This window comes from Stenella coeruleoalba, assembly GCF_951394435.1.
Source record: "Stenella coeruleoalba genome assembly, chromosome: 12".
NCBI lineage: Eukaryota > Metazoa > Chordata > Mammalia > Artiodactyla > Delphinidae > Stenella > Stenella coeruleoalba.
In genome coordinates this window covers 19,161,330-19,173,710 of record NC_137158.1, presented here as the reverse complement: position 1 = coordinate 19,173,710, position 12,381 = coordinate 19,161,330, and the positions used below count along the sequence as shown (strand labels likewise).

The following is a 12,381-nucleotide window of genomic DNA, read 5'->3' as shown; positions in this document are numbered from 1 at the left end:
TTTAAGATGACAGTCCGTTAGAGAACGAACTTATGGTTACTGGGGGGAAGGGTAGGGGGAGGGATAGTTAGGGAGTTTGGGATTGACATGTACACACTGCTATATTTAAAATGGATAACCAACAAGGACCTACTGTATAGCACAGGAAACTCTACTCAATATTCTGTAACGACCTAACTGGGAAAAGAATTTGAAAAAGAATAGATACATGTATATGTATAGCTGAATCACTTTTTTGTGCACCTGAAACTAACACAACGTTGTTAATCAACTGTACTCCAATATAGAATAAAAAGTTAACAAAAAAGAACATACCTCTAATATCTACCTATCTACATATCTATCTAATAATCTTTGTAGTACTGTACTAATATAAGCATTATGGGGAAAAAAATGACAGTCTGATTTGGTATGGTGAAGTGTTTGTTATTCAGGGTGCAGTGTAGAATACAGAAACCACTCTAGTACTTCAAGCAGAGAAGAAATTAAAACAGAGAATTCGGTGTTTGTAAAGTCATTAAAAGGACGGAAGTGGGCTCTTCTGTGGGCCTTCAGGAAGGATTCACAGAACAGCACAGAGCAGAGCTGGTAGGGATGCTCTATCAAGCTACTGTTTAAGAACTGTGAAGGGTCTGAAATTTCACCTTACTTGCAGGCTAACAAGTCAGCCTGCCACAGATTCATAGATGCTGGCAAAAGACACAAAACTCTTAGGTCAGCCACAAAGGCACAAGAGGTACTCTGAACCTAAGGCTCCCATCAGTTCCCCTTGCCTCGCAAACCTCAGGGGGATGATACAGTGGTTGGCCCGATATTTGTAAAATCATGAGCTGTGGGTAATCAGAATGTTCACCTGGTTGATAACGTCTGAGGAGGATGCATTTCATGAAGGAGAAATTTGAGTGAATTTCTTCTCTTGAAATGAAACCACGCTAACTAAACCCAACCAAGTAAAGCCTGATTAATGTTCACATATTTTCATCATGCAAACAGACTATTCTTTGCGTTGTGAAAGATTTTTGTGTTATTGGTGTGATCTCAAGTAGCCTAAACCCGGGGTTTCGCGCCTTGGTGTCATTCTGTGAGAACAGAGGTCGGCCAGCTCTAATTCTCCTTTCTTTTTCTTCACTGCATTAAAAGCACAACGGCTGGTGTCTTAGAGCTTCTTCTTTTTTTTTTTTTTTTGCGGTACGCGGGCCTCTCATTGTTGTGGCCTCTCCCGCTGCAGAGCACAGGCTCAGTGGCCATGGCTCACGGGCCCAGCCGCTCCACGGCATGTGGGATCTTCCTGGACCGGGGCACGAACCCACGTCCCCTGCATCGGCAGGTGGATTCTAAACCACTGCGCCACCAGGGAAGCCCTTAGAGCTTCTTTGACTCAAGAAATCATGTCTAATTACTTAGGAGGGCTTTTCAAAGTTGTTCTTACATTAAGGGAAATGTAGTCATTGTCTTTTATAGCAGACACATCAGAAGAAGAAAGATGATCTTTTTACTCGTGGTAGCCAGTGTTTTCTTTCCTAAATAACTCCAGCACCCTCTAGTGACAAATTCCATGAAAAAAAAAAAAGTCTTTCCAGTAAATCTACCCAGGGAAAGTAATAATTACTCTCAAACACCTCTGAAGGAAAACAATAAGATGTGGTGAGGTTACTGGTGTTATTCTTATCATAGCCAGCTATCTCTCCGGCTGAATCTTGGCCTTTCCACCGTTCCCCTCTTAGGCTTCAACACGATATTCCTGTTTTTCATGCCACCTCATTGTTTTCTTTGTCATCCTTTCAAGTCCCCCCCCCCCCTTTTTTTAAGACTTTTTTGATGCGGACCATTTTTTTAAAAGTCTTTATTGAGGGCTTCCCTGGTGGTGCAGTGGTTGAGAGTCCGCCTGTTGATGCAGGGGACACGGGTTCGTGCCCCGGTCCGGGAGGATCCCACATGCCACGGAGCGGCTGGGCCCGTGAGCCATGGCCGCTGAGCCTGCGTGTCCAGAGCCTGTGCTCCGCAACGGGAGAGGCCACAGCAGTGAGAGGCCCGCGTACCACAAAAAAAAAAAAGTCTATTGAACCTGTCACAACAGTGCTTCTGTTCTATGTTTTGGGCCTCTGGCCGCAAGGCACATGGGATCCCAGCTCCCTGACCAGGGATCGAACCCGTACCTCTGCATTGGAAGGCAAAGTCTTAACCACTGGACCTCCAGGGAAGTCCCTCAAGTTCCTTTCAACTAAGCTTCTTCCTAGTATTCAGTTTTTTGCCCTCACTTTTCTCTTTCCTTTTAAAGTCTGCTTTCACAGATCTCACACATTCTCTTATTTCCATTATCGTCATTCTAAAAGGGGCCAAGTCTGTATATCCCTATTCTTATCTTTCACCACATCTCCAGTGACCTGATGGGTATTTCCACCAAAATGCCCTGCTATTTCCTTAAATACGATGTGGAAAACCATTTCTTCTCTCCCCTTGCCCTCAATACCCGCATTTCTGTTCGTGACACCCTTTCTAAGTGGGCACCGAAGCTTAGAAGCCTGATGTTCTTTTTATCCTCCCCCAACCCAAAGCCTTTAAACACACCAGGCATGTGAACACGCACGTAACTGTCCGATGTATCATCCTGCCTGGAAAACTCCGAGACTCATTCTCCACCTGTCTGAGCCTATCTTCAGGTCACGGCTTAAGTCCCACCTCGTCCTTGGGTCCTTTTGGGGCCTCTCTGACTCATTTTGATCTTTCTCCTTAGCCATGGCCGTCTTTAGCAAACACTTCATTTGATTCCTAGCTGTATTACGCTCTCGAGAGTTTCACGTATTGAACAATCAAGTCTTGCCTTATATTTCAATTGTATGTTATCTTCTCTGAAGACAGAAGGTCTCCCATATACTTCTTTCAAAACACCAGTAGCACTAGTGCAATACTAAAGCACGTAGCAGAAACTTAGTAGGTACTGATTGAATTAAATAGAACTAGTAGTCAGTAGTATTTATTAGTGAGAATAAATACAACACCACAGACACACCTCTAGAAGGGGCAAAAAGAAGAAGGTTCTTGTCTAGATTATATTTTGTAGTTAACAAAAGTAGCATGTAGGAGATCTAGGTGAATGTTTTGTTTGCCCACCCCAAATCTAGTAACTGTTAGGGTTATTGTCAAAGTACTAATTGGATCTCTTACGGAACTAGTAATCTCATGGACTGGCACCAGTCTCAAAGACTATTCCTGCACATTTTTATATCACAAAGAGATTTTTGGATTTCTCGGTCCTCTGGACAGTCTCTGGGACCTCTGATGCTCCCTGGGGACAGCCCTGCTGGCCCTGCGCGGTCTGTGCAGCAGCCTGGAACAGTCTCCTCCCTCCTGTTCACATCCGGGAGGCAAACCTGGGCCTCCTACCCTCACACCCTCCTCCTAAGTCACCTGCTCTGTGTTCTCTCATTCTCCTTGCCCCCACCCTTTCTGCTATCTGCCCAGAGGGCACTAGAGAGATCCCCACTGACAGCAGCGTCTGGAGGAAACTGATTCATGTAAGTCACTGGATAACTGAAAACCCAGGTAACTTTAACGTTGATATAATACTATTATCTAACATATAATCCAAATTCAAATTTGCCAGTTATCCATAAAAAAGACCTTTATAGCCTCTAGACTACTCTTTTCATCTGCAAGAGCATTTCAGCCTTTCTGTTTCTTTTATGGCAATGACATTTTGAAGAGTACAGGCCAGTTGTTTTTTACAATGTTCCTCATGATTTAAGTTGTATGGTTAGAGGGTTTGGTTTAGGTTTGCCTAATAATTGAATCCTTCTCAGTGAATCACATCAGGAAGCACATAATGTCAATTTGCCTCATGTTTTTAAGCTACTTTATTGAGGTGTGATTGACATAACAAAAAGCTATATATCTTACAACTTGATGGATTTAGAGATAAGTAAGTATACACCTTTGAAACCATCACCACAATCCATGCCATACACAAATCTATCACCTCCAGAAGTTTTTTGTTTGTTTGTTTGTTTTTGTGGTACGAGGGCCTCTCACTTTGTGGCCTCTCCCGTTGCGGAGCACAGGCTCCGGACGCGCAGGCTTAGCGGCCATGGCTCACGGGCCCAGCTGCTCCGTGGCATGTGGGATCTTCCTGGACCGGGGCACGAACCCGTGTCCCCTGCATCGGCAGGCGGACTCTCAACCACTGCGCCACCAGGGAAGCCCACCTCCAAAAGTTTTTTCCCACCCTCTTTATTATTATTATGAATGTGTATGTGATAAGAATACTTAACATAAGATCTACCCTTGTAGCCCATTTTCATGTCTACACTGTTTCCTTTAGAAATAGGGACTGGTTTGGGGACAGCAAAGGCTGAGGCTACTTAGGCGGTTTGGATAATCCAGAATCTGTATCCTGCTCTGCCATGTGAGTCGGAAATCGCTCTCTCGGCCTCCTGTTCTACCTCCCGTGCAAGAGTATGTGAGCTGGGAGCAAGGCCTGGCCAGCCTCTCCTCCTCTGTTTTCAGGGTCCTTTTCCATCACTTTTCTCATCCTCCTCTGCCTTTCTTACCCTTCTTCCCCCGTCCCTCTAGTGCATCAAACAAGAAAGCCACCAGCGTTTCATGGTACAGTAGAAAAGGAACTGGGTTAAGAGGAAACCCAGACACTCATCCCCATCTTTTTCACTATTTGTCTCCCGCCACCAGTCACCAAGCCTCTCTGAGCTCAGTTTTTCCACTGAGAAAGGGAGAGATGCAATTGGATGATGGCGTTAATGGGATCTGCTTTTATCCGCGACCATTCACCATTATCCTCACAACTACCACATTCTATGGTATGAAGTATTTTTTTGTCTTTCTTTTTTTTTTTTAAGGTTATAGCTCAGCAAGTATCAGATAAACACTTGGAAGAGGGCCGGCTTTATCCTCCTTTGGACACCATTAGAGATGTTTCTCTGAAAATTGCAGAAAAGGTAAAACCACTCTTGTTGAAGTCTCATTATTTTCCCTTCCACCTATGGCTGAATGTGCATGTTTAGGTATTAAAAATCCACTTCCTTGAAATATCTGTATCAACTTATTATGTCAGAAGTCAGAGAAATGAGGCCTGGTGCTTCGGCAGAGCTTAGGAACTACGTTTGATCCTTAGAGATAGGTTGAATCATTAATTTCCCCATCCTTTTTCTCTCCCGTAATTCAGATAATTCATCATGGTTTCATTTCAGCTAAGCTTCTTCCCCTTGGCCTCTTTTTTGGTTGATATCTTCCATATGACACTGAGATAGTCACCACAGTATTGCACATAGGGTAGAGTGACAGACCTTGAACCACCTGCCTTATCCATGTCTCTGTGGATGTGTGGCACCTTGAAAATCACACTTGATTATACTGGGCAGAAAGCGAAACAGTGACCACAGAGAACGCAAAGCTGGCTGGCGTGGCGGGTGAGCTCTTCAAGGAACTAGCCGAGAAGAAGCTACATTTTCTACAACTAAGACGAGAGAGAAACCGACTCCTTTTGCAGGCTAGTTGTGTTCATTTACCAGGGCTGCCGTAACAAACCGCCACAAACTGGGTGACTCAGATGACAGACATTTATTTCCTCCCGGAGGCTAGCGATCTAAGACGAAGGGGTTGGCAGGTCTGGTTTCTTTGGCAGCCTCTCCCTGGCTTGCCGATGACCACCTCCTTGCTGGGTCCTCGTGTGGCCTTTCCTCTGTTTGCACATCCCTGGGGTCTCTTTGTGTGTCCAAGTTTTCCGTTCTTATAAGAACACCAGTCAACTTAGGTTAGAGCCCACCGGAATAGCGTCATTTTAACTTAATTATCTGTTTAGAGGTCCTGTCTCCAAATACAGCCCCACTCTGAGGTACTAGAGGTTAAGGCATCAACATTTTCAGGTGACGTATTTCAGCCCACAGTAGTCGTCATATGTTGAAACTAGGGTTTCTCAACCTCAACGCTACGCACATGTGTCTGGGTTACTCTTTGTCACAGGGGCTGTCTTGGGCATTGTCGGACGTTTAGCAGCATCCCTGGCCCTTATGCACCAGATGCCAGTAGCCTCTGCAACAGGTGTGACAACCGAAAATGTCTCCAGACATTGCCAAGTGTCCCCTTGGAGGCAAATTTGCTCCTGGCTGGAAACCAAAGCTATTGGCAAGTTTATCAGAACAACACTATTTAGATTTCATATGTCATGATTTATTTTGTTGATTCAGGGTAGATGCTTCAAAAACCAAGTAATCCTTCAAAAAAAAAAACTTCAGATAATCTGCTTGGTTATCTATTTAGGAAAGAGTATGCTTATGTTTTCTCCTAATTTGTATCTAATAGTTTTAAACTAGTTTGAATTATTAATACACTGAACATCACATTATTCCTTTAAGTTCATTTTGAAGGGTTCAATGAAAAGGACTAGCATATGATCAGAGGGGTAACTAAGAAGACGAGGGACAGCAGGAGAGTATGAAAAACTCAGATATTACACCTAGAAAGAGGAACGAATGCTGAGTGGATAAACAGAAATTGGGAAACCTGGACAAAGAGTCAGCTTCAGGAAGGAAGGTGATATACGTAGACTGCAGGGTTGTGGTATCCATGGCAGCGGGTTGGCCAAAAGGTTCGTTGTGGTTTTTTGTAATGTCTTACAGAAAAACCCGAACGAACTTTCTGGCCAACCCAATACGTTCAAATGTACAATTCTAACAAGTAGACGGTGATGACTGAAACTTAAAGAGAGGCTGGATATAAAGGTGATCTACACGTGGGAACAGGTGAAGCTCTCGTCTTCCAGAGCGTCTGGCGTTGACGAGAAGGGGAGAGTGAAGATTTCACTGAGAGAGTGCATCGTTAATACAGTGTGTCCTGGGAGCAGAAAGACGAATGGATTTCCGCAGAGTCTGTGTCAGGAATGAAACAGAACATTTTATTATAAAAGTGATACAGCCTTTGCAAAAGAGGCACAGGGGAACTTTTGGGGGTGATGGAAATGTTCTGAAACTGGATGTGGTAACAGTTGCCCAACTCTGAATTTATAGAAATAATTGGATTAAAAAAATTTTTTAAAAAGAAATAATTGGATTATATGTTAAAACTGTTGAATTTTGTGGTCAGTGAATTGTAACTCAAGAATATCTGTTAGGGCTTCCCTGGTGGTGCAGTGGTTGAGAGTCTGCCTGCCGATGCAGGGGACACGGGTTCGTGCCCCGGTCCGGGAAGATCCCACATGCCGCGGAGCGGCTGGGCCCGTGAGCCATGGCCGGAGCCTGTGCTCCACAATGGGAGAGGCCACAACAGTGAGAGGCCCGCGTACCGCAAAAAAAAAAAAAAAAAAAGAATATCTGTTAAAAACATAGTAATACCACATCATAGGCACTCTGAAACATAGAAGAGAGGAAAATACCTGACATTCTGCCTTTCTGAAACAAGCATTGTCTTCATTTTGGCGTGTGTGTTTGCTTGCAGTCTGTTTTCGTGTTTGCTTTCTTTGCTAACACTGTTGTAATAACGTGTAAGGGTGTATTCACGTACTTCTGATCATGCTTTTTTCATAAACATTTTTCCACGGTACAGCACACTCTTTATAACTTTAATTTTTTCATAAACGCATAATTTTACATTGAGAAGAGATACTTCACCATTCTGATATTCTTCAAGATCACGCTTATTCAAATAAGTCTGTCATACAAGTAGCTCCGTAATGATTGCTTTCTTAAAGCCTGGAGTGAATGAAAGAGCACATATGGAGTGATTAATTTTGACAACAGGGAGAATCCATTCTTCTCAAAGAAAGCAGGGGAGGAGAATGTTTGAAGATACGGAGGAGACACTTCGAGTTGAGGAAAAGAGAAATTGAGATCATTCTCTTTGATCAGTTGGAATTTTCTCAGCAGAGTGATGAGAGTCAAATGGAGACGTGAGGAGGGGAAGGTTTGAAATGGACTTCGGGGAAATTGACTTGAGACAAAGTTCTTTTAGTTCGTTTTTGATTTTTAAAGGGTAAAAGCATAATGTGCAACCACATGGGCCCAAGTAAGGTTAGGAAAAGAATGACATGGCAGGAGACAGCTCTGAAAGGAGAAAGCCAGCACTGAGGGTTCCCCACAAAGACGGGGAGACAAGGTTCTGTGAGAGCAGCAAGGCACAGAGCACGGAGACTGGCTCCAGAGCCCCGCTGATTAGAATCGAGAGACCCTGGGATAGAGAAAGAGGTTGTGTAGGAGGCCATGGTCGGAATCGGGATTGCTGAAACTGCAGGGTATCTGAGTTCAAACTTAGCAGGGATTTTAAGGTATTTAGTTCAGTTAATGATCAGTCAAGTCATTTCAAGGCTGTTAAGACTGACTTATCTGAGAAATTCTGGTAGGATCACCCATGAGTAAATCTGTACTATTCACACTTTCCTTTCTTGCTGATACCGTAGTCTGTTACATGATTTATAATTGCATTTTCACTTTATATCTTCTTTGTGATTATGTGTTCTATTAAAATACACTTAATTTTTTGGAAACAGACAAGATATAAATTAGAACTTAATTTTTTGATACATAAAAAATTCTTTTTTTTAAATTGAGGTATAGTTGATTTACAGTGTTAATTTCTGCTGTATAGCAAAGTGATTCAGTTAAACATATATATACACACACACACACACAGACACACACACACACATTCTGTTTTGGGTTTTTTTTTGTGGTATGCGGGCCTCTCACTGTTGTGGCCTCTCCCGCTGCGGAGCACAGACTCCGGACGTGCAGGCTCAGCGGCCATGGCTCACGGGTGCAGCCGCTCCGCGGCATGTGGGATCTTCCCGGACTGGGGCACGAACCCATGTCCCCTGCATCGGCAGGCGGACTCTCAACCACTGCGCCACCAGGGAAGCCCCCACATTCTTTTTTTTTTTTTTTAATACTCTCTTCCATTTTTGTTTATCATAGGATCCTGAATGTAGTTCTCTGTGCTATACAGTACGACCTTGTTGTTTATCCATTCTATATATAATAGTTTGCATCTGCTAATCCCAGTCCGTCTCTCCCTGGCCCCTCATTCTCCCTTGGCAACCACAAGTCTGTTCTCTGTGTCCATGATTCTGTTTCTGTTTTGTAGATAAGTTCATTTGTGTCATATTTTAGATTCCACATATAAGTGATATCATATGGTATTTGTCTTTCTCTTTCTGACTTACTTCACTTAGTATGATCATCTCTAGGTCCATCCACGTTGCTGAAAATGGCATTATTTTGTTCTTTTTTATAGTATTCCATTATATATATATGTACCACACCTTCTTTATCCATTCATCTGTTGCTGAAACAGATAAAAAACTTCTGACATGTGCTCATCATCATCTCTATCCATTAAAATAATTAATATTCTTTTCTTATTTCTAGATTGTGAAAGATGCATACCAAGAAAAGACAGCCACAGTTTATCCTGAACCCCAAAACAAGGAAGCATTTGTCTACTCTCAGATGTATAGCACTGATTATGAGCAGATTCTACCCGATTGTTATTCCTGGCCTGAAGAGGCCCAGAAAATACAGACCAAACTTGACTAGTAGCTTAATAGCTGATATTTCTAACTCCATTGATGAGATCTTGAAGTCTTTCATAATTTTCAAAGATTGGAATCTTTTATAATGATTCATAATACACTAGAGTAAGATAATTTTACTTTAACAATCTAAAAATTTGTGGACGAATATTAATATACTTTAGGGTAAACATCTCACTAGACAATTTTGCTTCATTTACTTTTATGGTTATTTATGGTTTCTATCTTAATTATTTTGCCCAAGTTCTGTTCAAAAGCTATTGTAACTACTACTGAGAAACCCATCATTTTTATATAGGGAGCTAAGGGGAAGACTAAAATTAGTAATAAATTGATATCAGTATTAAAACCCATAATGCTTTTGTTGTTCATTTTATTAAAAATCTACTTTGTAAAAAAAAGATCGAAATGAATTTTAGGCATAGACGAACTTTTGCTAAAAACAGAAACACTTACTCTGTTGCCTGGAGAAAAACAACTCCTTAGATATTTTTATTCCAATCCTAGATTATAGCTGTTCTTTTTGTTCAGCTGAATTCTAACATTTCTAAGAAAGACCACTGCTGTTTACAATGCCTTGTGCAGCCTTAGATTTTAATGTTCTTTCGACATTGTTCCATCTCCTCATCGCCTTGGTCCTCAATCAGAAATCCCTTCGTAAAAGCACTTTTCTTCCCCCCTGACCAAGTGCCCTATCTCAGCTCCACACCATTGCTGCTGGGCCTTTGTGGACCATGGCCCTATCCTGAGGTTGGTGCCTTCAGCCAAGCACAGCCTGAGAAGTGGGCAGAGCTGAGAAGAGTGGGTGAGCTCCTTGAGAAAGGGCTGCCTGTGGAGTTGACGTCTTCAGACAAACATCCCCAGAGTCAAGGCAAGCTGAGTTCCCAACTGAGTGACCTGGCCTAAACTCCCCTTGATAAGCTCAGGTAATTAAGAGTTCATTGTGTTGCAGCAAACTCACTTTCCTCTGGGTTTGAAGAAAGTTTTGTAACCACTTCCCCAATATCAGAAATTATCTTTACATCAGATATTAAAATATTCTAATTACTATCAGTAGTTACAGCCCAGAAATGAACGTTAATTTCAGGTTTTACTTTTGAAGTTAATAACTGAACCAATGGAAACAACTGTAAATTCTTAAGCTCAGGTGCCAGTAACGTTTACTATTTATTTGTAGAATTATATGGAGACTTTTTTGTTTTTGAAGTAATTCTTTTAAAGAGTGTAAGAAGATGTTCTAGGTAAACTATAGTAGTACGTGATTTCATTAAAAGTTGAAGGTTACACAAGTTGTTTTAGGTGTCAGTAGGAGAGGTAGGGGTATTTCTGAAGGTAACGTTTAGTCAAGAGTTTCCTCAGTATAGTTATTTTGAAAAGATCCGGAATGCCTATTTCTCGTCTAGTTTCCGTGTTGTCTTGTAGCTCTAACTAAATGTATTTACTTATGCAAAGATTTATTAAAGCATAGAAACAGTGAATGAATAAAATTATAAAATAATCGTCTTTTTTTCTTAAAATACTGTTACACTTAAAAATGACAATGCTGGGTCTTGGCAGTCATATGATAGGGAATTTGGAATTTTAAAAATATTTCAGTAGCTAATTTCACTATGAAATTCATTCATTTAATATATGTGTAGTCATATTTGCTGTATACTGTTATGAATCAGCTACTTCCTTGTCCTCAGAGAAAGGTAATGAAACAAACATTGGATGATTACTTAACCAGGTACCAGGTAGTCTATATACCTTATCCTATTTAATGTAGTCCCCACAATTCCCTTCGGAAGTCGATAGTTTAAGTAATGTGCCAAGTCCACAGAGCTCATAAGTGAAGGAGGAGGGCTCTAAATCCATGTTTGCCTTTCTCAGTAGTCTGTTCTCTATTCACTAGAGTACAGTTAGAACAGCACTGTCGAATAGAAAAAAACAAAGTGAGTCACATGAGTAATTCCTGTCCTGTGGCCTCATAAAAAGAAGAAACAGGTGGAATTCATTTTAATATATTTTATTTAAACCAGCGTATCCAGAATATTATAAAAAGTATTGAGACACTTTTTCATCATTTTGCTCATCCTAAGCCTCCAGCTTTTTCACATTTACATCAAAGATATTTGCATATACATCAAAGTCATGAGAACATATAGAACAATGGAATAGCACAGCTCACAGACAGACCCCCTGAATATATTAGTTACAGAGTTAGCACAAAATTCAACACATAAAGAATAGAGTGTTCAGTAACAGGATTGGGACAGCTACCTACCTCATGGACCTACCACCTCATCCTATATAAAAACGAAGACTTTAGATGGATTAAAGACCTAAATATGAATGGTAAAAATGTAAAGCTAATAAAAATTAATGTAGCAAAATATCTTTGGGACCCCCAAAACACAAACATGAAGTAGAAACTGGATGTGTTGCATTATCTAAGGATAGGAAGGTTTTGGCTGATAAGTGGGTGCTGCCGTATAACAGTATAAAGTGAGGAAATCCAGAACTGTGGAATAGGTTGGTTGCTTCTACAGAGATGGATTCATAAAGAAAGAGATAGTTTAAGTTCAAAGGCTTACATTCTCAGCTCAAGGCACCATATAAACACTAGAAAAAATGCCTCTGTTTTTGCTAAAAGAGTCTCTTCTCCCTTACTCGCTATAAGGCTGAAATAACAGAAACCCAAGGTCATACTTCATCCTGCTGGTTGCCACATTTTAACAGGAGTTGTATTCACAGCCTCACCAGGACTCTCATGTGAAAGTGAAGAGTATTGACCAGGAAACAGGAGGATGTTGATTTGAAATGGGGATCTATGGGTAGGGAGATTTGGAGGACTTGTGATTCCCTAA

General features: G+C 41.5%; 1 protein-coding gene across 3 annotated transcripts in view; it reads left to right on the top strand.

Moving 5' to 3' along the window:
- The window catches only part of ME1 (malic enzyme 1), a 199,468-nt gene extending 187,294 nt beyond the window's left edge, over positions 1 to 12,174 (top strand). For all 3 annotated transcript variants that reach the window (XM_079938774.1, XM_079938773.1, XM_079938775.1), the window contains exons 13-14: positions 4,851 to 4,949; positions 9,369 to 12,174. In XM_079938774.1, the coding sequence (XP_079794900.1) occupies positions 4,851 to 4,949; positions 9,369 to 9,536 (267 nt within the window). In that variant the 3' untranslated portion in view covers positions 9,537 to 12,174. The remainder of the gene's footprint in view (positions 1 to 4,850; positions 4,950 to 9,368) is intronic.
- Positions 12,175 to 12,381: the final 207 nt, after the last annotated feature.